The 22,846-nt window shown below is 33.9% G+C and overlaps 1 protein-coding gene across 21 annotated transcripts in view; it reads left to right on the plus strand.

Annotated features, from left to right (window-relative positions):
* FOXP2 (forkhead box P2) overlaps positions 1–22,846 on the plus strand; it is a 555,335-nt gene that overhangs the window by 430,107 nt on the left and 102,382 nt on the right. For 16 of the 21 annotated variants that reach the window (XM_038557404.1, XM_038557424.1, XM_038557405.1 and 13 more), the window contains one exon: positions 4,833–4,907. The exons of the other annotated variants lie outside the window; for them this stretch is intronic. In XM_038557404.1, coding sequence (XP_038413332.1) covers positions 4,833–4,907 — 75 coding nt within the window. The remainder of the gene's footprint in view (positions 1–4,832; positions 4,908–22,846) is intronic. 21 annotated transcript variants of the gene reach the window in all.

Here is a 22,846-nt window from a genome sequence, read left to right on the forward strand (position 1 = left end):
TGCCTATATTTTCTTTTAGGAGTTATATGGTTTCAGATCTTATATTTAGATCTTCAACCCATTTTGAGTTTTTTTTTTATTTTATGGGCATAAAAACATCTAATTTCTTTTCTTTATATATATAGCTGTCTAGTTTTACCATTTATTGAAAATACTCTCTTTTTCCCATTGTTTATTCTTGCCTCTTTTGTCATAAATTAATTGACCATTTAAGTGTGGGTTTGTTTCTGGCCTGTTTTTTCCATTCTATTGATCTGTGTCTATTCTTGTGCCAGTACCATCCTGTTTTGATTACTGTAGTTTTGTAGGATGGCTTCAAATCTGGGGGTGGTGATACCTCCAGTTTGTTCTTCCTTTTCAAGATTGCTTTTGCTATTTGAGACTTTAGTGGTTCCATATACGTTTGAAGATGATTTGTTTTAATTCTGTAAAAATGCTCTGGGTGTTTTGATAGGGATTGCATTGTGTCTATAGATTACTTTGGGTAATATTTGAATGATATTAGTTCTTCCAATCCATGAGTATGGTATATCTTCCCATTTATTTGTGTCATATTCAATTTCTTTTAACACTGTTATGTAGTTTTCAGAGTACAGATATTTCACCTGTGTATCTGTAGCTAAAATATTTTTTATTTATGTGAAAGAGGCTTTGATTTGTATCATGAAGTCTAATGAGAGACTAAAAGCTATTTGTGTGCAGATACAACATTTTCGGAATTTGTGCATACTTTACAGCATGTAATAATACATACACAGTAGGACTTTAATAATGTTTTTATTTGAAGAAAATCTGAATGTTGTTCTGAAGCAGTAATGAGAGCTAATAATTATTAAGTACAAAGTTAATAAACATAAAGTATATGAGTACCAGCACTGTTCTCAACACAAATTAATGTATTTAATCTTATGATGGTGTTCCTTATTATCCCCTGTCTAGAGAGAGGGGCCAAGAGGGGCTAAATAATTTGCTCAAGGTCACACCACTAACAAGTGTTGAGTCAGGATCTGAACCCCGTCAGACTGTCTCCAGAGCTAATATTTTTATTTTCAACACTAAATGACTTATTTTTATTGTTTTAGCAGAAATTACAATGATCCATATTTAACTAAAGAATGGATTCTTTCTGAAGTTAATATTGAAAGCTCGTTCCAGTGTACTGTCTTGGCCTTTTCACTGTTAAAAGGTTCTTTGGTGCTTATTTGAAACAGATGCAAACACTTAAAACATCCATTCACATTGTAGTTCCCTGTGATTTGCTGGAATATGTCAGGTTGCCTCCAGGAGACCCATTTCTAAATAACTGTCTGATTTCATTCTCCTTGCTACTCCTTTACAGACTTGCAACTTCATGAATCTGTTAAAGCATGGTTGATCAGAGGTTTATTAGCCTCTCTTGCCAATATTCTATCACTTTCTGTTGTAGAAAGCTCTAGGACAGCTGGGAGAAGAAGCTGGGTGGGTTTTTCAAAGCAGTTTCTTCAACTAGGCCTTTTGGCAAGACATGGTGATGGGCTAATGGTAGTGCAAAATTTATTCTCACATACTTTTAACTCCAGGAGTTGCTAGTTGGGAGTTAAAAGCTTTTACTTTTCAAATGATTTGCTCTCTTCTGTTACTTTCTTCAGTAAACTTTAAGGGTTTTTTTTGTTTTGTTTTGTTTTAGAGAGAGACACACACACATTGCAGGGCAGGGGAGTACGGGGCAGAAGGAGAGGGAGAGAATCCTAAACAGACTCCATGCTGAGCACAGCATCTGATTTGGGGCTCAATCCCAAACCCCAAGCTCATGACCTTGGGGGGCCAAAATCAAGAGTTGGTCACTTAACCAACTGAAATATCCGGGTGCCCCAGTAAACTTTAAGACCAAATTAGCTTTCCGTTTTCATAAATCTTGCTTTGTAACTCTGTTTTTATTGCTTGCTCAACTCTTTTGATTGTTTAAACGTCATATATTTTATAATTTTGCATGCAAAATGACACAGGCAAAAAGGTCACTGTGAGTCCTCAGTGTGGGGCGGTTCATATCTCTTTTGTCCCTAAGGATAAACTAATTTTTAATGTGCTTCATTTCTGTCTGTGTTAACAAGAAGGATTTGGCATTGTCTTGGTTATTCAAAGTTTCTGATTTGAGTGTTTTGGTTAGTCAGAGTTTCTGATTAATAAAAATATGACATTATGATTTTACAAAATCAAAAAAATAATGAAAATTGGGGCACTTGGGTGGCTCAGTCAGTTGAGCATCAGACTCTTGATTTTGGCTCAGGTCATGATCACAAGGTCCTGAGATTGAGCCTCACATCAGGCTCTGCACTCAACGGAGAGTCTCCTTAAGATTCTTTCCCTCTCTCTCTGTTCCTCTACCCTTCCTCCCCTGCTTTCTCTCTCTCTTTAAAATAAGTAAACAAATATTTTTAAAAATACAAAATATTTAAAATATACTCTGCACAATGAGAACATATATTTTAACGATTCTGAAGGTCTTTCAGAATCTTGCTTTATGTTAAAGTTTTTCTCATTGTTTATCAGTTGAAATCATATTTGGAAAATGAGAAGCAATTAAAGAAACTATATTTGGATTATATTTAGATTTATTGAAATTATAGTTCTAAGTCACTTGAGCTAAGAATGGAGAACATTCTTTCTCAACATGAAGCTCCAGGCTACTTTCATCCCACAGCTCCTATCTGTAGAGAAATGCAGTGAAAAATCTCCTTCTTATAATGAAATACTTCTGATATCCTTAAATGGTACCTACACCATTTTATTCCATAGCATCTTTTGTGTATTTTTATCACTGTGATTGTACATTGTCTGGAAATTTCCTGTTTGTATATTCCTCGAATGCTGAGACTTAACACTTCTCTGTATCCTCCCTTCTGACCCTACAATTTGAGATGGCTAATCTTCATCACTCCAATATGTTGTGTAGTATACTGGTAACACAAATTACAATATTTTACTTAATTTGGGTGTTCTTGAAAGAATCTAGGGTGATGTTGTTTATTTATGGAGTTTAGTTTTTAGTATTACATGTAAATAGTGTCATGGCACTTTTGGAGTTCTGGTGATGCTCATTTATTTTTGGTCTTATGTAGATGAGTGTTGATCTGAGGATTTTTTTGTGAGGTAGTTCATTGCTATGGTAGAGAGTAGCATTTCATTTTTTTAGGATGCTTCTGACCTTGTTAAATAGCAGTCCAAAAATCGTGTGGCTTGTTTTGATTTTAACCAAAGTTACAGCTGCCTAGCTGTAAAGCAGTCAGTTTCTCTTATTATGACTAGTTCTTCAACTTGTAGTGTTTTAAATTGCCTGCAATTAGCATATTTCAACCTTATTTTTAGGTTTAAATTGCAGTGTGAGAGTGTACTCTCCTCTTAGCTAATTAGTGCTATCAAGGAACAGTAGGTTACCTCATTAGTACCATGTGCATTTAATTAAAGAAGAGAAAATTGGAGTTAACCTCATAGTTAATATTTTCACAGAGTGCTACAATGCCAACACCTTCAATTGGAGTCACACCCCTGTGTATCTAATTATGCACTGGTGCCAAATAAGGTTAGCAAGGGTACTACAAGGCTGTTGACAAAATAATTTAGATGAAAACGTGTTTGTTGGATTCTGACAGTAAAATATAACTTGAACGTTTTTTTTTTTTTTTTTTTTTTTTTCCCCCGTAGTCCTCATCTGCCAGTATCAGGTAACATACTTCTTCATAGGAAACGAATGGCAAGACTATTTTGGAAGCCATTTTTCCTATTTGAATTAATCTTGCTCTTATCTTGCAGAAAATGGCATGTAGCCATGTAAAGCATATACAATCCGTTTCTTAAACAGAGACCCTGAACTTCAGAGATGTATTTGAAAAGAATTATTTATAAGATGTAATATTTACATGCATCAAACCACTACAAATACTCCCTGACACCCCTACCACATCCATCCTTGCTTTTCTTCTTTTCTGATATAATTTCCCTTGTGTATCTTATGAATGGGGATCATCCTTTCATATCATACATGAAGTCTAAGGATGTGTTGTCACATGGTCTATTCAAATGCAGTGTAATCCTTTTGCCCTTCAGACAAAATCTTTGAAATGTCTAATGCTACTTAAGTAAAAAATGACATTCCATGTCATTTATCAATAAATAATCACTTTGCTTTTACAGATGAAAATGCAAACTATACAGTTGAGTATATAGAGTAGTTCTCAATGCAAGTGGCACAATTCAACAGGTTTTAATAGAGATGATAGAGTTTGGCTCCATAGTATTAAATATATATTTAATGGCAATATTTGTGTTATAGTAATGCATGGCCAGGGCAGTTTAGTTAAAGAAACTCTTGTGATTATTCTCACATTTCACGTCAAGACAGGACTTATGTTCACTTGTATTGGTTATAGTTGAGTACAGGTCAATAGCTTTTTCAAAAAGAGGTAATTAAAGTGTTAAGGACAAATACCATCCCATACTCTAAAATCATAGCACCATTTAAATTTATAGGAGTATTCATTAACGTTGGCCATAATTTTAGCTCAGAAATGGGAAGTGAGATTCCTGAGTCAAGATCATGGTAGACCATGAAATTTTTTGGTTAGTGGTTAATTCATTATGTTCAAATATTCAACTTTGCATCTGCCAAGTTATTTTTATTTTTTATATCTCTACTGTTAATAACCGTGACACAAAGGCGGAATAGTCTCATCTATGTTCACCTATCAAGATGATAATCCAAAAAAAATTTTTTAATGAAAATGTACATTATTAGTATAAGGCTTAAGACTGGGAGGGAAAAAAAGCCAACTCCTGATTCTCTTTGTTTAATCTAGGAATTGCTTCCAGAAACAAAATTATGTGTCTGTGGCCACTCTTCTGGTGATGGGCATCCTCACAACACATTTGCAGTAAGTTACACTGGGCAATTAGAAATTCAGCTACTAAGCACAAAACCATAGACTCAGTACCACAGAGTAGATTATCTGTGATTTTCTATTAGCCACTCCCTTTCACTGATACAGATAATCAGAGATGATTAATGTTAAGATACCAATGTAATTAGTTGGTTCTCTGTTACTTCTTGTATTCTCTCTTCAATTATATTTCATCATATAGACACTTCACTGTTTCTGTGAGTTGATGGCATTAAGATTTACCTGAAATATATAAAGGCAAATGGTTGACTCACTACTACACTTTACTTAAGCTTTTAGGAATCGTTTGATGACATAGTGTTGACATGCAAAAAAATATGTAGAGATTACAAATAGATACAATACATATATACATATTTTAGGGGAAAGTTGCTGTTCTGTGTCTTGCAAGTTACCATATAAATATTCCAAGGCCTTTTCTTTTTAAATACATTCTGTCACTAGAGTATAATTTGTCTCTTTAGACTATAATATTCAATGAAAATTGCTTTCATGACCCAATTCACATACCAGTTAGCCTTGGAAATGAATTACAACCCTGAAGTGGCCATTCAGGAATTTTTAAATAGAGCAACTTCATGTTTCCATTTAGCATGGATACTAACTGTATTCTTAAGGAATCTCTAACTATGTAAGTCATATATTTTCACATATAGAATTTTTGTTTATTTCCTTAAGAATTGAGGTAATTATTTAGTTTTCATGGACTAGAGTGTTCCTAAATTGGTCACTCAAAATTTGTTTAAGACTCTATACATAATATTTCCTAATTTATAATTGATAGAACACACCACAGTTAAGACTTTTATAAATAAGTAGTATCTTTCTGAATAAAGAAGAAATTTCTAATTCCATACCTTGGTTTAAAAAAAGAAAGGCTTTTCTCAATAAAAATAGAGTCAAATTAAGATGGAATGCTATCTGTGGAAAATATATAACCAAAGTATTTTTTAAAATGTTGGATCCAAACGAAAATAGTAGAAACAACATACCATATACTATTTTATGGAAATAGTGAACGCAGAGGATTAGTAATGAATTTTGTACATTAAAACCAGTTTTGCAATGACGTGAAGTTATCTAGTTTGGTTTTCATTCATTTTAATCCTAAAGTGTTTACCCCTCCTGAGTTTCTTGGTAATAATAATATCTGAAAAAAATACTAAAAAAAAAAATAAACAAATATTAAAACCAGTGATATGTTTGCTGAAATGATATAAATTTATGGGAAGGACAAAGCTAATTTTATTTTCTAAGTATTTGCTCTATATTTTCAAGGAAGATAAATTTAAGATAAACTTCAAAAATAACTGTATACTTTAACTTATTAATAAAGATTCATCCAAAAATATATTTTAAGAAAATAGTGCATTAAAAATGGAAAAGGCAATATTTCTACTTGGTAATACTTTTTCCTAAAATAATCCCAATGGAAAAAATTGTTTTCATTAGACTGAAGAGTGAGCTGCCTAGACTACTAATATGTGTTTGTTCTTTATCTAAAACTACTTATATCATTTAAAAAAAATCTCTATTCTACTGATGTAAGAATAAATCTATAGCATCAGATATTTATATTTTCACTGACATGTTTTCAGAATAAAAACAAACCACAGAGAAATTAAATGACCTACCAGAGGCCATTTAATTCCTCATTGGCAAGGCTGAATTTATAACCCAAGTCTGTGATCATCAGTGTATTGGTCTTTCCAAGAATATACCACGTTGTTCATACTTACCTTGAAGGTTCTGTTGGATAGAAGTCCGAGGCTGTTCCATGTGTCAAGACTGTCGTTAGTATCTAAGACAGAAAGACAACCAGGATGAATTAGTGAGGTCTGCTGTGGCTGATAGGGAGAAGGAGTATAGAAGTGCATAGACCCGTTATTTGCCATCCCTATGGTGCCCCAAACTTAATACTTCAAATTAGTCACTGAGTGACTCTGCAAATAATGCTTTCCTTTCACAAGAAAACACTAAATATTAAGTAGGTGCTTAGTTTCTTTTATTGACTACATTAGATATAACCTTCCTGCAAGCAAAAATGGCTACATAGTGGGATTTTAAATCAAGATGTAAACTAAAACAAATAATATCTATTATTCATAGTTGACAATGTCTATGCAATGGATATAGCTTTCCTTTGGTATTTAGTAAATTCCGTAAATACCAATACTCTGGGGTGTTACTCAACCAAGTTCTGGAGCACTGTGAGATACCTGGTGTGCTAAAAGGGCCCTAAAGCCAGCCATGTTCCTTTATAACCCATTTAATTGAAATGTCTAATAAATTGTAAAATTACTGTAATATTTCTAAAATGTTTAAGAGATCATACATTCCTATCAGTGGATTAATTTAATACCACACATATTACTTCCATGGTTGATCAGCCTTCACAAATAAAAAGCCAAAACTTTCAGGCAAATGTTCCAAATTGGCAAATTAAATTACTTTCTACTCCATCCCCTTAACTTCAAAAATAAAAACCCTACAAATTTATTAAAAAGCTGGAAATAAATTGCCATAGATTTCAGAGAAAAGCCACTTGCAATTACCAAAGGTAGGTTAAAGCTCAAATTACCTTAAAGAAATAAGTAATATTACATATTCGATATTAAAGTGATGGCAGAAGCTTTCCAGCATACCATCCTCTTCCAAGCATTTTTTCTATCCAGTTCTCAACAAAAAATGTAATAAAAATATATTTCAAAGAAGCATTTTCTGGTGTTTTGGTATCCAAGTAGCCATCAGACATTAGCCGTCATCTGAGAATTGTGCTTCTTTATTAGCACATTATTAAACAGTAGTGATATTATTATAATCCACTAATAGATTATATTTATTGTGCCTCTACTAATTTATTGCAATACTGGGTAGTAAGTGTGCTCTCTTATACAATCTCTACCTGAAAATTATAATCTTAAATTCTATCTACCTATTGTATTTAAAAGAAATGTTTGGTTTCTATAGGTTGTATGTTTAACATTCTAAGAATAACAGCATAAAATTCTTTTTTTTTTTTTTTTTTTTTTTTTTTTTTTTTTTTTTTAATTTTATTTTATTTTATTTTTTTTTTATTGGTGTTCAATTTACTAACATACAGAATAACACCCAGTGCCCGTCACCCATTCACTCCCACCCCCCGCCCTCCTCCCCTTCTACCACCCCTAGTTCGTTTCCCAGAGTTAGCAGTCTTTACGTTCTGTCTCCCTTTCTGATATTTCCCACACATTTCTTCTCCCTTCCCTTATTTTCCCTTTCACTATTATTTATATTCCCCAAATGAATGAGAACATATAATGTTTGTCCTTCTGTAACTTTGAATTTTATAGGGAAAAGTATTAAGTTCTGGCTTTAAAGGAAAGAGTAGGAGAGTAAGAGAACTTAGCCTAATTGTGAAAGATTGTTTTTCAATACATCCTTTTCGCAGTTTTTTTTTTTCAAATGGTATATATTTGACTCCAATCTAGAAAAATCTTCACATACTTCACTTTTCTTTCAAATGTTAGTAATAAGATAGTTGCCTTTTTTCCCCTCCTAATATATCAAACAGCTTTATGACTGCCTGTCTAGATCCTGAATTTGTCTCCCTACCGCACAGTAGTAACCCAAGTTCACTCCCCAATAACCAGACCTTGTTGACACCTCATCTGTCTGAATGGCCTCATTAACACCTACCTGCAGATAATCTTATTGTTAGCCTTGCCTACAGGTTTTTACACTTAAGTGAATACTATTTTACATAGGACTCTGCCTGTTAGCTCCAAGTGCTAAGGCAATTAAGTTGAATGCTTAGAGTCTTTGTCTTTGGGGTATTATTTTCAAAACATTTAGCATTGGGTCAAATGAATATTTTGATCAATAAAACTTGTTGGACCTATAAAACCAAAAATGATACTTGCTGGTCTTGGCCTAGTTGGTTTATATCCATTTAAATTAAATTGCCTTGACCACATTGAATCTGTCCTCCTACAGATCTTTATTCTATTGAGATTGCCTCCTGAATGTTTCATTTCTGTGAGAATTGTGGATTGGAGGAAATAAGGGAAAGAGGAGAGTGATAGTTTTTAAGAATATCTTATTTTCTATCCAAATTCACCTCTCTTCTTAGTCTTTACATGTATTTTACCCTGAAGCAAATAATCTGTCCCATGGCTCTTGAATCAGCTTTCTAAATCAATTATTGGACAAATTACTTATCTTTTTTGGTTTCATGCTCTCAATCTGTAAAATTAGGATAATAAGATCTACCTCATAGGGTGGTAATGGGGATTAAATTTTATAACTGAAAAGTGTTTAGCATGATGACTAGCACATAAGAAGTATGCAATAGATACTCAAGTCAGTAGCTCTAGGAGCATCGATATCCTCTTGGTTGGACTAAAGAGGTGATTCTGTTTGATGTAAATTTAAGTTCATATTTGGTATTGACACTAAATAAGAAGCACTAGGCATTGTACCTTGAATCATGACTAAGACAGATGGAAATGTTCCTTAATGAGAAGGAAGTCTTTATATTCATTAAGTTAAACACTGACTTAGTCACAAAAATCAGTGTTATCCAGATGTTTTCCAGTTCGTTTAGTGGAAGATAGCTAAGTAGAAGACAAAGAATCATTCCTCACTAGATCTAAATGATGTCCTTCTGGCAGCCAAGGAAAACCATTGCCAAAGAGTGCCAAAGAGTATACCATCGTATAATCCTAACTGTTAGTATCCAGCTAGAGCACACAAAGATACACAGTTAGGGATACATGAGGCACTGCCAGATTACCTCCAGTATTTTCTTCCTTCCCTACTATAAATTTATTAGCACAGATGAGTCAAGAGTTAAAGATAAATTATGACTGACTGGTAGTATTGACAGTTTTAACTAGCATGCTGGAGACAGTTAACCAGGGATAACATTGTGGTAACCTTTTTTAGAGTCCTTCCTATAAACCCTATATCATGAGATTTAACTCTTCATTATTCGTGTAAAGTTGTAGTAATGTGAACTTGAATTTATTATGAAGCACTACAAATTAGATTTGTTAACTCTGTTCATTTTGAATGGTTTTTATTTGAGGTCCTTTGGTATGAAATAAGACTTAAGATAACCAAAGATTTCAAACCCTTACTCTACATCTGGTTTTGTTAATTCTATAAAGTTATAATATAGTGATCATGTCTAGGGCTACTGTTAAAAAACTTGCATATTCTTCATCAGAAATAGATTAAAGGTTTCTTTTTTTGAAACCTTGGCTGACATTTGTATGCAACTTCTTGATTAATCTTTTTCCTTCCAAGTGTAATTCAAAATATTAATAACTGTCTTTACACACCTCACTCAGCTGGGATGTAGCTCCCTAAGCTCAGTTCATTCTAGACACCTCTCCTGAGTGATTGCCTCTCACCTTCTATTTTATTGCAGTATTTGAGATTGCAATGAATTCTCTTGATGTTGGTTCCAAGAAGGACCAGTAGCAGAGCTTTTTCAATGGAGGCTTCTCTTTGAAATTTATAATGAATAATTTACTCCCCTTGATGATTCACCAAAGCATTAGTATGGCAGAAATCAGGGGCTGATGAAAGGATTATTTATTTAGTTATCTGGTTTTGTTGTTGTTAATATATTTTTCATCAAATAAATTGATACACACACTAGAATATGTATGTGGCAATAATGTGAATTTATGGTGCCCATTCAGATAGACTGTATTTTTCCTTTCACATTTTAAAGTTATTTGTAATGAGCTATTAGCGTAGTCTCTACAAATATGAAATATAATCTGCACTAACTTCCAAGAGTTCACTCTATAGTTCTCACATATTTCTAAAGACTTATAAAATGTATATTCCATATTTATTATTTGTATTTCTGTTCCTTGTATATTTCTACATCATCTTATTTTAGCATAATAACCACAAGGCACAAAAAAAACAAATCACCCTTGCGTATAAATCTTCATGACTCATGAGTGTGCGCGCACACACACACATATGTATATGTACATATACATATCTAAATGGCCAATTATGTAAAAGAATGTGTGTGTGTGTGTTTATTGAGTTCTATATGCAATTCGCTTTTGTCCTCTTCTTTTTTGAAGTTAAATTTTTTATGTTTGTAATTGTCATTAGCCCAATGAGTCATTTGTTATGCATAAGATTAACAAATTATAGACATCAAATTTTTATCACTGGCACCATTCATGCAGCAGTGTATTTGCTTCAGAAATATGTCTAAATAACTGGATTTTTCGTGTAATTTTAATACATAGGATGTCATGTTAAGCAGCATATAATTCCCAGTGACATTAAGACTTAAACCTAAAACTGCATGCTCTACTCTAAATCTTTATTCAGTGGAGTTCAGAAAGCTTACATTATCAGAGCTCTGGCATGCCATAATCATACAGGGATTCATGCAACTGAGATGAAATTGCACAGGCTTACTTCCAATTAATCATATTCTTTATCATAATGATGATTCTGGCACAAGTAAATTCACCTTAATGGTAAGATAAAGAGTAAAGTCTTACACCAAGTTAAAGATTTCAAGATGGAACTTCTGTCATAGTTAACATGAAGAAACAACATGAAATGCGAAGGCTCTTGCAGTAATGTTCCCAAGCCCTTTTCTCTGCAGTGGTGATTACCATTCCAGCACATGTTCCTCCTGTTTTCTCTTAAGAGAGATAATATGAGATATTTTGTAATATTGGCAGAAGCAATCTATCTCTCAAATCCAAAATAGTTAGAACATCCCACCCCAGATTACATCGGTTGTATATTTAATATTTTCAGAGTAACAGTATAATGCCTTAGTTTTAATTTAGAATTTTATGTAAAATATTTAGTCTGGCTAAAACAGGTGATCTAGGAATAAGAGACCTTAAGAGTTCTCACTTAAGTACTATTAAGTAAGAGTATCTTAAGAGATAGTACGCTGAAGGGAAAGGTATCAGGTAACTATCAGATAAATTCTCATTATATTAAGCATGATTCATAAATTCACATGTGATTGTGTAATTTTAGGGGGCAAGAGTGTTAACAAAATTATGTCATTAAAATTTGATAAAACAAGCTTTGATTTTCCTAAAGCATCGTATATATGCATACCTAGCAAAATTTTTTCTGATGAATAATTAATACAAAGTTGAAATAAAGAAACAAAATGATATGAGTAACAAGGAACATTGCTGTTTTATCTCTATTTCTCCCTAAATTCTTACTCCCTGTAAGTTGCATATCTCATATACTCACTCAAGGCTGGAAAATATATATAGTTTTTGTGTGCCTGCCTGTCTCTTTATATATGATCTGAGTAGTTACTTTGCTGTAGTAGAAGGGTTGTGCCCTGTTACTGCATTGCCAAAATAAAGAGAAGGGGATGTGTACTTCACATGTATTTCCATCCTCTCTGGACTGATAGGATATTATAGCTAAAAGGAGCCTTTATGTTTCATCTAATTCAAATACTTTATTTTACAGTTGAGAAAACAGTGATAAAGAATCTAATATCTCTCCATTATTCATGGAATTCAAAGGGGAGCTACTGATGACCTGATCATTCTTCAGGCTTAAGCCATGGTTCATATGTATTAATTCTGGCCGATTGTATATGTTCACTTTAGTTCTATATATAAGGAAATCACTCTGTTATTCCAAATGTTGCTAATCGTGTTTACCTGTGAAAATATTTTTTTTAAAAAAAACAGATAGATTTTATGATAATTTTTTAAATTACCAGACATATTACTTGACTACTTGCAATTTGGTGAGAACACTTTTAAGGTCTCAGTCAGATCTATGAGACAGTTTTATTTACAGGTTGAGATTTTAGAAAAGAAAAATCCAAGGATCTTCAGTGATTCCCCCAGAACATTGTGTAGTGAATCATGAAATCCAAGACTGTTGGTTTATTGCTTACATTCTTTAATTAGGATTTCAGCTAGTAAAAAGACATGAAATCCTTACGTTGGTGTACAGGGCATTCCAAAGTTAGTTCCTAAGTTTTAAAGGAATAAACTTAATGGTTAACAAAATCTTAATTCTTTACAATTATTTTATCTTCATTAGACTACACATCCAACCAAGATGCTCTGTAAAGATGACCTCAGAGATACCCCCCTAGTTTTCTAGATCATTTGTTTTCTCTCAGGTAAATATTATGTCTTAACAGTTGAGAAAAGGTGATTAGTTTTGCCATCCTGATCTTAAAGTACAAATAAAAAAAGACAAAATAATACTTTAAGTATGATATTGAAATATCAAATATTTAAATAAGTAAAGCTCAGAATGGTTGCCTCAGTTCATCAGACTAAAATGTTAAGTCTATAACATACAACTTGGATCCTGTAAAATGTATTCATAGCACTTGTAAATTGACTACTTAAAGCCATAGAAATGAGTACAAGGTTTGAATTCTTCATAATGGAGACGTTATGGTTCTAGAAAAGTTTTAAAAGTACTGGAACAATCAGTTCCATCATTCTAAATTAATAATTTTTAAATTGATATCATCAAAAGATAAATAACTATTCCTATTATTCTTTCTTGTAACTTGTACATAGTCTTCAATGATTGCCCACTGTCTACTGGGTAAAGCTTTTATAAGCCTTAGCCTTACAGTCACGTGCTTCCCCAAAACTGTATTTTTCCTTCTCAGACTTATCCCCTATTATTCCATAAACAAAAATGTTGGGTCCTGACTGATATACCTACATGTATGTCCCAAACATACGATATTTCTTTTTTTCTGTTCCTGTTCTTGTGTTATTATCATTTTGTATCATCCTCCCTGTTCTTTTCTGCTTATCAAATTCTACTGATTATAAAAACCCAGTTCAGTACTATCCCACATGAATGCTTTTTCACTAATGCAACCCACATTGATTAATCCCTTTTTGGTCTTATCCAATCCACATTTTGGAATTATTCTTAGCCCTCCGATACAATTCCATTCAACACATACTCACTAAACACATACTATATATAACTCACAATGATGTGAAAATTTTCAGTAAAATAATGAGTAATCACCTAGAGCTGAGAAGTGGAGACCATAAGGATGGGAAATATGTAATTTAGGACTCAAGAACAAGCAAGTCGAAAAGACAGATTTAATCATTGTACTGAGGAATTAGAGACAGGTAGATGGAAGAGATTTACTTGAGGTAAAGTTTTGTAAAACAAAATTCATCACACTAGAAGTGTAGAGAATATTCTAGGCATTGGGGACAGAATAAGCAAAGTTACAAAAAGAGAAAAGGATAGGTGGTTTTCCAAGTAGAGCCTAGTGTATTGTATCTGAGGAATTGGAGAATGTTAAGGGAAAAGTTGGCATATGTAGTCTTTAAATATAGGACCAAGGGCAAAATTTGAATTTTTAAATGACTTTTTAGAAGAACATTAAATATTCTGTAAGATTTTGAGCAAGGGAGTAAATGTAACATAACCAGACTATCCTATTTAAAGATATCCTTAGGAACATTAGGAAGAAGTGATTTAACTAGAAAAATATTGGAGTCTGTGTGTCTAGGTTAAAGGATGCTGTCCAAAATGCTGATGATGATAATGATGATGATGATAATAATAATAATAATAATAATAATAATAATAATAATTTTAACTAGAAGAAGGACAGGGCAAGACAGACTGAAGGGAGAATACAGTTGCAAAACGTATGTTGATAATTAGAGAAACAGAAAAAATTCTGTGCCTGGATATTTGTATTTGTGTTTGTATTTGGTGACCACTAGAACACAGAAAGAACAGTAGGTTCGATGGAGGCCGAAGGAAGTTGGAAGTGATAAAAGTTGTTTGAGAAGTATATTTGCATTGCCAGTGGGATATCCATGTTCAGCAGGCAGTTAGAGATGATGAATTTTTGGAAGTCATACCATATGCAGGGGACCAGAGTCCATTATTTTGAAGTAGACGGTGAAGAGGAAGACAACCACAGAGAAGTCACAAGCCATGACTTTGGATAAGGGAAAAAAGAACCAGTAAAGGATGTGAATCCATAAAACAGCAGAGAACCAGGAGCCAGCAGGCAAAGGACACTAGAAAACATTTTTAACAAGCTAAGAGGTTTTTAAAAACATTCTACAGACCGGAGGATGGTTTTAAAATGAAGATGAGACATGAAGCAAGCTCTAGATTTGGCAAGAGCATTTTCAACAGAACACAGTCAATGGCAGTGACTTGCATGGTAACTGAAGGAGTTTATGTAGAGGTGACAAGTTGTATGTATACATTGGTCCTTCGAGGAAAATGGTGATTAAAAGGGAGATGATCGGATGAGGGCTTGAGAGGGAGCAGGACTAAGGAAAGGTCTTGAGAGGAGGAGACAGTGAGATGCAAAGATTAAAAGTGAAAGAAAGGGAAGAGTAGAGAGTTGAAACAAGGAAAGAAAGATGATGGGAGGAGAGTGCTGGCATCCAGGGCACAGGTGGTGGTCGTTCTTTAAAGGAAATAGAAACCTACTTTCATCACAATTGGATGGAAATTGGAAGATTAGTAAACTCGTAGCTGGGTTATTACCTCTCTTATTTGTTAAATCTCTTTATGCCTTGTGATTGGCACTGTGTCGGTCTCCTTCATGTCACGACGTCTACATTTGAACTTCATGCCATCTTTTAGGGAGTCCCTGATTCTAAGACAAACTATGAAAGAAGGGAAGGGTACATACTCATGGGTTGTTAAAATTTTCTAATTATGATAGCTTTACTCTGACCGTATTTGTCATACGTTATGGTATCATTAGCCAAAAGAATAACTACTTACTAGAGTTTAAACTTAGCAGTGATTTTTCTCAGAAGAGACTAATAGCATAGTCACAATATGAGTGTTCTTTCCTTTCTCTCAGAAATTTAAGATGGATTAATATACATCTGAAGAACATTAATTATTTTATGAAACATTTAAATACATGAAGATTTTGAACTTTTTAAATAATTGGTTAATTTTTTGTAATTAATAAAATAAGCCTGTCACTTTTCAGAAAAACCTTTTAGTGAAAGCAACCAGAATGAAATATATGCAGAAATATTATGATAGTCTTTTTTTCCTACTGTATTGACAGTATTAAATTTTAAGAACAACCCAATAGCTCAACCACTGAAATTGCCCTTAGACATACATTTAATTGCTTAATTCTGCGCTTTGTACTACACAATTTGGATACGAAGTTATGACAGAGTAACATTTCCTTAAACAAAAAATCTTCTCTCCTTTTCGTTCATAAAATCAGAATTAAAGTGTAAGGAAAACTAAGAAAGAGACAAATAAGGACCTTGCTTTTGGAGGTTTTTAGTGCCCCTGTGTTTCTACTTTACAAAGTAGACCTTAAACAGTAGAATTTCAGGAATTGGTGATAAACAATTGGAAATGTAATCTCCCCAAGTGGTCCCAACACTACTGACGAAGAAGTTCCTATAACATTGTTACTGAAAATAATTCCTTTTAACATGCTTACAAAAACATTTTTTTTAAATTTTTCAGTCCTCTGCTAAGCAAAGTTATTGAAGCTCTCCAAACTGAAATTGTTTTTCTGTTTTGTGTTTACTGGGACTTTGGTGAAAGTATCAACTATGTCAGGTTTTATGAAACAAAATCACAGTGTGGTCTCTTTGGCAGAAACCCACCCTTTAAGGCATAACAATACTTTGCAGTAGCTTTGTTTTAAGATTTATTTATTTTATTTGAGAGAGAAAGAGCATGAGTGTGTGAGCAGAGGTGAGGAGAGAGAGAGGGGGAGAGAAGCATGCTCCCCACTGAGGGGGGAGTCCCATGGGGCTCCCTCTCACAACCCTGAGACCATCACCTGAACTGAAACCAAGAGTCGGATGCTCAACTCACTGCACCACCCATGCATCCCTGCGGCAGTTTTTATTATAGCTATTTACGTATTTTTTTCTGTTGAAGAAACTGAGATTAACTGAGAAGTAAAATTATCTAGGGTCACGTTTTAGCAAATGATTAAGTCAGGATTCAAATTCAGATCTAACTCCAAGATCTCTCCTTTATGTTATACCACCTGTGGCTTTTCCTGGGAGTTTTCATTACTTCCCTACAAACATTTAGAAGGAAGCTTCCTTCCCCCTCCCGCGCAGGAGAAGAGTGTCTGAATATTTGAGTGCTATTAGCTGCCTTGAACACTTTGACTTGCTTTTCTCCACCTCCTGCAAACCAGGGACTTTTCAGCTCCACCCACTTCAGACAAGAACACAAAAAAGTTGACAATCACCAGGCACTGTTCCAACTCACGCTCTCAAAATTTGATTGTTGTTTTTCTTTTTTTTCAATTCTGACAATTTTCTATATTTCTTCTATTAGTTTACATTTTCTTATCTTTCTTGAACCAACACTTTACTCTCATTAAATCTTCTATTCTCATTAAATCTCTTCTGTTTGACAGTTGAAACACTTATTTGGCATTCCTGAATCTGTGCTGTTTTTCTAAGATCTCCCCCTCCTGCCATGTCTTTTTATTCCCCATTTTTAACTGACTCTCAAAAATAGTCAAAATATTCACTCTGCCCTAAATTATGCCCAACCCTTTCCCACCTCTGTGCCTTTGACCACTCAAGTCTCTCTGTCCTCTCTGCTCCCTGGGGTGAAAGAGTGCACAGAGTCCAAATTATATCCTGGCTAAGGCAGTCTCAGCTTGCTATCGTAATATTGCGATGAAATGGAAAGCGGCTTCCAGCTTTTTCCTCTTCTGGATTCTGATTACTTTGGAGCAAATAATTTAATTTTTCCGTGCTATATAGCGAGAAATGCGTGAAAGTGCTCTTAGCACAGTGTCTTGGCATATAGTGAGGACTTTAAAGAGTAAACTCCTTTTGTTTTGCTTTTGTGGAATTTTGTGGAGTTTTTTGTCATTTACACTGCTTGATATGAACTCTTCATAGAAACAGGCATGAAGTACCATTTTTAGTGAAAACATAATGGTAAGCAATATTCAGTATTTTTTCCCTCCAACTTTAACTTCTGATGGTAGTTTTTCTTACTGATGAAGAAGAATTTGTGAAGTGTGTAGATATTATTGGAAATAGACATTAAAGAATGTAGTTTTTTTTAAGTTTACTAGCTTTTTTTAAGGTTTTACTTTATTTATTTATTTATTTATTTATTTATTTATTTATTTATTTGGAGGAGAGAAAGTGAGAGAGAAAATGAATGGCGAGAGAAGGGAGAGGGAGAAGCAGACTCCCCTCTGAGCAGGGAGCCTGAGCCTGGCCACAGGCCTGGATCCCAGGACTCTGCTCCCAGGACCCTGCTCAGCGCCCTAGTTTACTAGCCTTTAAATCAGCGTTCTGAACTGAGGTAAGCCATCTGGCCAGTTTTCTGAGTCTCAACCCCAAGCAAGAGATTTATTATTTTTCAGTGTGTATCTACCAACTGCTCCAGATGATTCTGAGGATTAGTCAAGAGTAGGAAACTTATTTAAGAGCCTCTCCACATAATGTGTTCTATGAGCCAGCAGCATCACCTGGGAATTTGTTAGAAATGCAGACTCTCAGGTCCCACACCAGACCTCCTGAATCACAGTCTGCATTTTAACAAGATCCTTAGCTAATTTATACATTCGCTGAGGATTAAGTTGTGTTCTAAAGCACAACTATTAGAAAATGAATGTCCCGTTATTTATATATGTTATATATATAAACAAAGTGCTATAAGATAGTGTGCAGATGCGTTTATGATTTTTTTAAGAGAGAGAGGAGGGGGAGGGGTAGAAGGAGAGGGAAAGAGAATCCTTGCCCAGTGCTGAGTCCTATGCTGGGCTTGATCTCTCAACCCTGAGATCATGACCTGAGCCGAAATCAAAAGTCAGACGCTTAACCAACTGAGCCACCTAGGTGCCCCAGATGCATTTATAATTTAAAGAAATATTTGGGATCCTTATGGCTTGCTATATATAATGTATAATACAATAATTAAAAGTCTGGGGAAAACAATGTTATGCTCTGTGATTATATTTAACAGTATTAGATATTTATTTTACTGTTTTGTATGCATGTGGGAAAGACAAAACTGTCTGCACAAACCAGTTGTGTTGAATAAATTGAGTCTAAAAGTAAGATTATTTCGGTAATATAATACTTTTGGAATTTTGTCTACAAAATGCTATAAATTTGCTTGACTGAATTCACCTGGACTTGTGACATCGGATAGATACGGTGGTTAATCTGAAGGTCTACATATGTTATGATGTTAAAAAATTTGTATATCACTTAATATCAGATACGTCCTGTAAGCATTTCAGGAATAAAAAGATTGTTTGTGGGATATAGGAAGGATAAAGAGATTTACTGTAGTGTGGGCTATTGGAAGTATTTTTAGTGATATTTACTCTTCTATGAAGATTCCATTTATAAATACCTTATTATCATTTGTTAAATTAAATGACACTATACAGAATGCTTGATGACTTTAATTCATACATTAAATATGCACATATATTTTAACAATATTTGCATCTTATAATACATTTAATAATGACTTGTCATAGTGCTACTCATTAACCATTTCTTTGACTGTATTTAATATTTTTAAAATAAAGTGCTTCCATATGTTATATCAATTTAAATTATTTGTTTCTTAATCCTAGAATGGTGATATATGTCAGTATTTGATTGCATGTATTTCCATTTTAACTGAGATTTTGGAAGAAAGCTTCCCCCATTTGAAATATATCAGGATGTCAAGATTCCAAACAACATAGCTCATGTTCTTATTTTTCTACATGTGCTTAAGTATATTTCTAACAACATATTGCTTCCTATAAACAATTTTTCTTGAATTAGCACAAAATTTCTTGCTATTCAATGTACTTATAAATCATAGTTCATACTAGTAAAAGCAGTTTTTGTAACAAAGTATTATTAAAGCCTAATTAATCACCAATATTTAAATGCTGAGTTTAGTACGTATTCATTATTTAAGTCATAATAAAAAATTAGATTTTTCATTATTCTCAGTAAGTTCTAGGTATAATTGTTCAAACGAGCCAACTGTTAAACACACAAAGCCATAGTATTTCTTAAAATTGTGGCTAATTCAGTTTGGGTTACATGGATTGTTAGTATTTTCAACATGTGAATAAAATACTTGAAAAAAGGCATAGCCAAGGGTAGAAACTCAGAAGTATTCCCTAAACCTGAATAGGAAGAGAAAATGAGGGCAGCCCGGGTGGCTCAGCAGTTAAGCGCCACCTTCGGCCCAGGGTGTGGTCGAGGTCCCAGGATCGAGTCCGGCATCAGGCTCCCTGCATGGAGCCTGCCTCTCTCTCTGCTTATCTCTCTCTCTCTCTCTCTCACTCACAAAGAAATAAAATCTTAAAAAAAAAGAAAGAGAAAATGATTTTCTTACTAGTTATCTAACAGTTCTAATTACTAGTTATCTCAAAATTCAAATTAGCTGCTAATTTTAAATTGCTGAATGTGAGATAACAAAATCCATCATTTCTTATTGATGATCCTGAAGTTCTCATCCTCATTTTAAAGTGTATAATAGTTTTTTAAAAATCATCCAGTTTAGAACCACCTAGTCTGAGCCCCGTAGTTGAATTAGATTTTTTAAAAAATATCTTAAAGGAATTAAATAATCCCTGCACAATATTTTAAAAGTATATATGAAATGGTCAAACCCATAAAGAAAGGTCTCTTCTCCCCCAGAATAAAATGCCTTTTTTAGTTTTATACTTTCTTTTCTTTTTTCTTTTTTTCTTTCCTTTTGTGTTTGTTTTTGTTTTTGTTTTGGGGGTGGGGGGGTTTCGCCCTTGAATATAGAAAGTAAAACACTCAAGAAAATTACAAGTCGTATTTTCCCCAAGACTTTTGCTCTCTGGGATCTGAAGGAAATTGCTTTTCTGTAACATTTGTCAATAAACAGGTGGTTACTGTTTTAGATTTGTCATTAGAAAAATTCCCAATCATATCGAATATATGCTAGTCGACGTGCCTGTTCATGAAGTGAAGAGAGCCCTGAATATTTCTCTTAAGCAGGACATTTTGGCTTGGCTCTCTCTGTACACAAACTTAAACTGAATTCAAGCAATGTCAGTTTTGCCTGCAAGTAATTGGTTCTTTCCTCTGAACTTCTGTAGCAATTTTATGTGGACCATACTGCTTCTATTTCTTGATTTATCAAGTATGGGTAAAATATGTTGACTCCTTGCTATAAAGATTAGAAATTTAGTAATTTTTTTACCACCTACAATTTTTGCTAATTGTATTATTTTGAGCTCTTCTGTAGTTATCTTAATTACTCAAATAAATTTAAATATCTATTTTTTCTTTATTGATTCTTTGCTAAAAATGATGGCTCTTAAAAAAAAAACAGCTAACAGACTACTTTTTTTTTAAGATTTTATTTTTGTTTATAATGAGAGACAGAGAGAGGCAGAGACCCAGACAGAGGAAGAAGCAGACTCCCTTCATAGAGCTCAATGCAGGACTCGATCCCAGGACTCCGGGATCATGACCTGAGCCAAAAGACAGACGCTCAACCATTGAGCCAGCCAGGCATCCCACTAGCAGACTATTTTTATTTTATTTTATGGGGCCAATAAATATTTCTGAAGATACAAATTAGAAGATTCTTAAAACTTTCCTCTGTTCTCTGAATCGTCAGTTTTCTCTCTCGAGACATGTTTAAATATTTATTAAACTTTTTCATTTTTTAATACTATTTGGTTGTCTTCAAATGCCTGATGTTTTTAGTTGTTGGTTCAACATATGAATGAAAGCTGATTAATAATAGGATTAGCAGCTGGGGCCATTTTTTGCACAGTTGCGTAGGTTTCAGCAGTAGACTTCTCCCTTACATGGGAGTGTGTTGGCTGTTGGCAGGCCGGCTTCCCTTTAGGACTGAGTGAACCAATTGCCACTATTGCCAAAGTAAAGACAGTGTTACTTTGGCATGATGGACTTAACTTGTAAGTCTATAATTGAAACTGGGGGGAAAAGAAAAGAAACTGGGAGTTATCTCTAAGCTCTGCTCTGCTTATGTTTTGCATTCCTACACCCATATTGGGTATTTTCTCTAGAAAAATGGCTTGTTTTCTTAGACTAATAATGCACTCCTCACTTTATCCTGAGGGCAAAAGCCATTTGTCTGAGAAGTCCTGCTCTAAGGCTGATAGAGGATGTGGAAGGCGAAGCTGTTTCAGAGGCCTGCCCATTGTTGAAGGTGGATTTTAATCAACTTCCTGGATGATTGTACCATGGCCCACCCTTGCCCTTCATGTTCTGTGAGAAATAAGAATTTACTTCTGATATTTTGGATTCCTTTTTTCCATATATCTGTTTGTCAATCTATACCTTTTCATCTACTTACTTTCTACCTGGTTTCTCAAACTTTCTGGTCTTCAGCTTTTTCTTTTCTTTTCTTTTCTTTTCTTTTCTTTTCTTTTCTTTTTCTTTTCTTTTCTTTTCTTTTCTTTTCTTTTTTCTTTCTTTTCTTTCTTTCTTTTTTTTCTCACCAGCACTGATACAATTTTGTTATTTTTAAAACTAAGGCAGAGAAGGGATGTAGACTTGAGTGCTTATGCTATTACACTATAGTATAATACCATATAGGCAACAGATATTTATGTACCTGTTCATGTTACAAAATGCCATCTAATGGGCTCTGATACCACATTCCCCTATCTACAGAGCAGAATGTGCTGTGGCTTACAGATTTGCAAAATCCCTTGTGGAACACAAATGTTACTTGTTACTCATTTAATTCATATAGTTCAGGTAGTTTTGACTCCTCCTCAAACAAATAGAAGTTTCTTTTTTCCTCCCTTAGTATTAAAAATATAACCCAAAGAATTCTGCCTACAAAGTCAGGCCATCATGAAAATTTAAATCCATGATCTTAACCAAATTCGGGAGGGAAGAGCTTTGCTGTTTTAATGTGTACTATAG

This window comes from Canis lupus, chromosome 14, assembly GCF_011100685.1.
Source record: "Canis lupus familiaris isolate Mischka breed German Shepherd chromosome 14, alternate assembly UU_Cfam_GSD_1.0, whole genome shotgun sequence".
In the NCBI taxonomy this organism is placed as follows: Eukaryota; Metazoa; Chordata; class Mammalia; order Carnivora; family Canidae; genus Canis; species Canis lupus.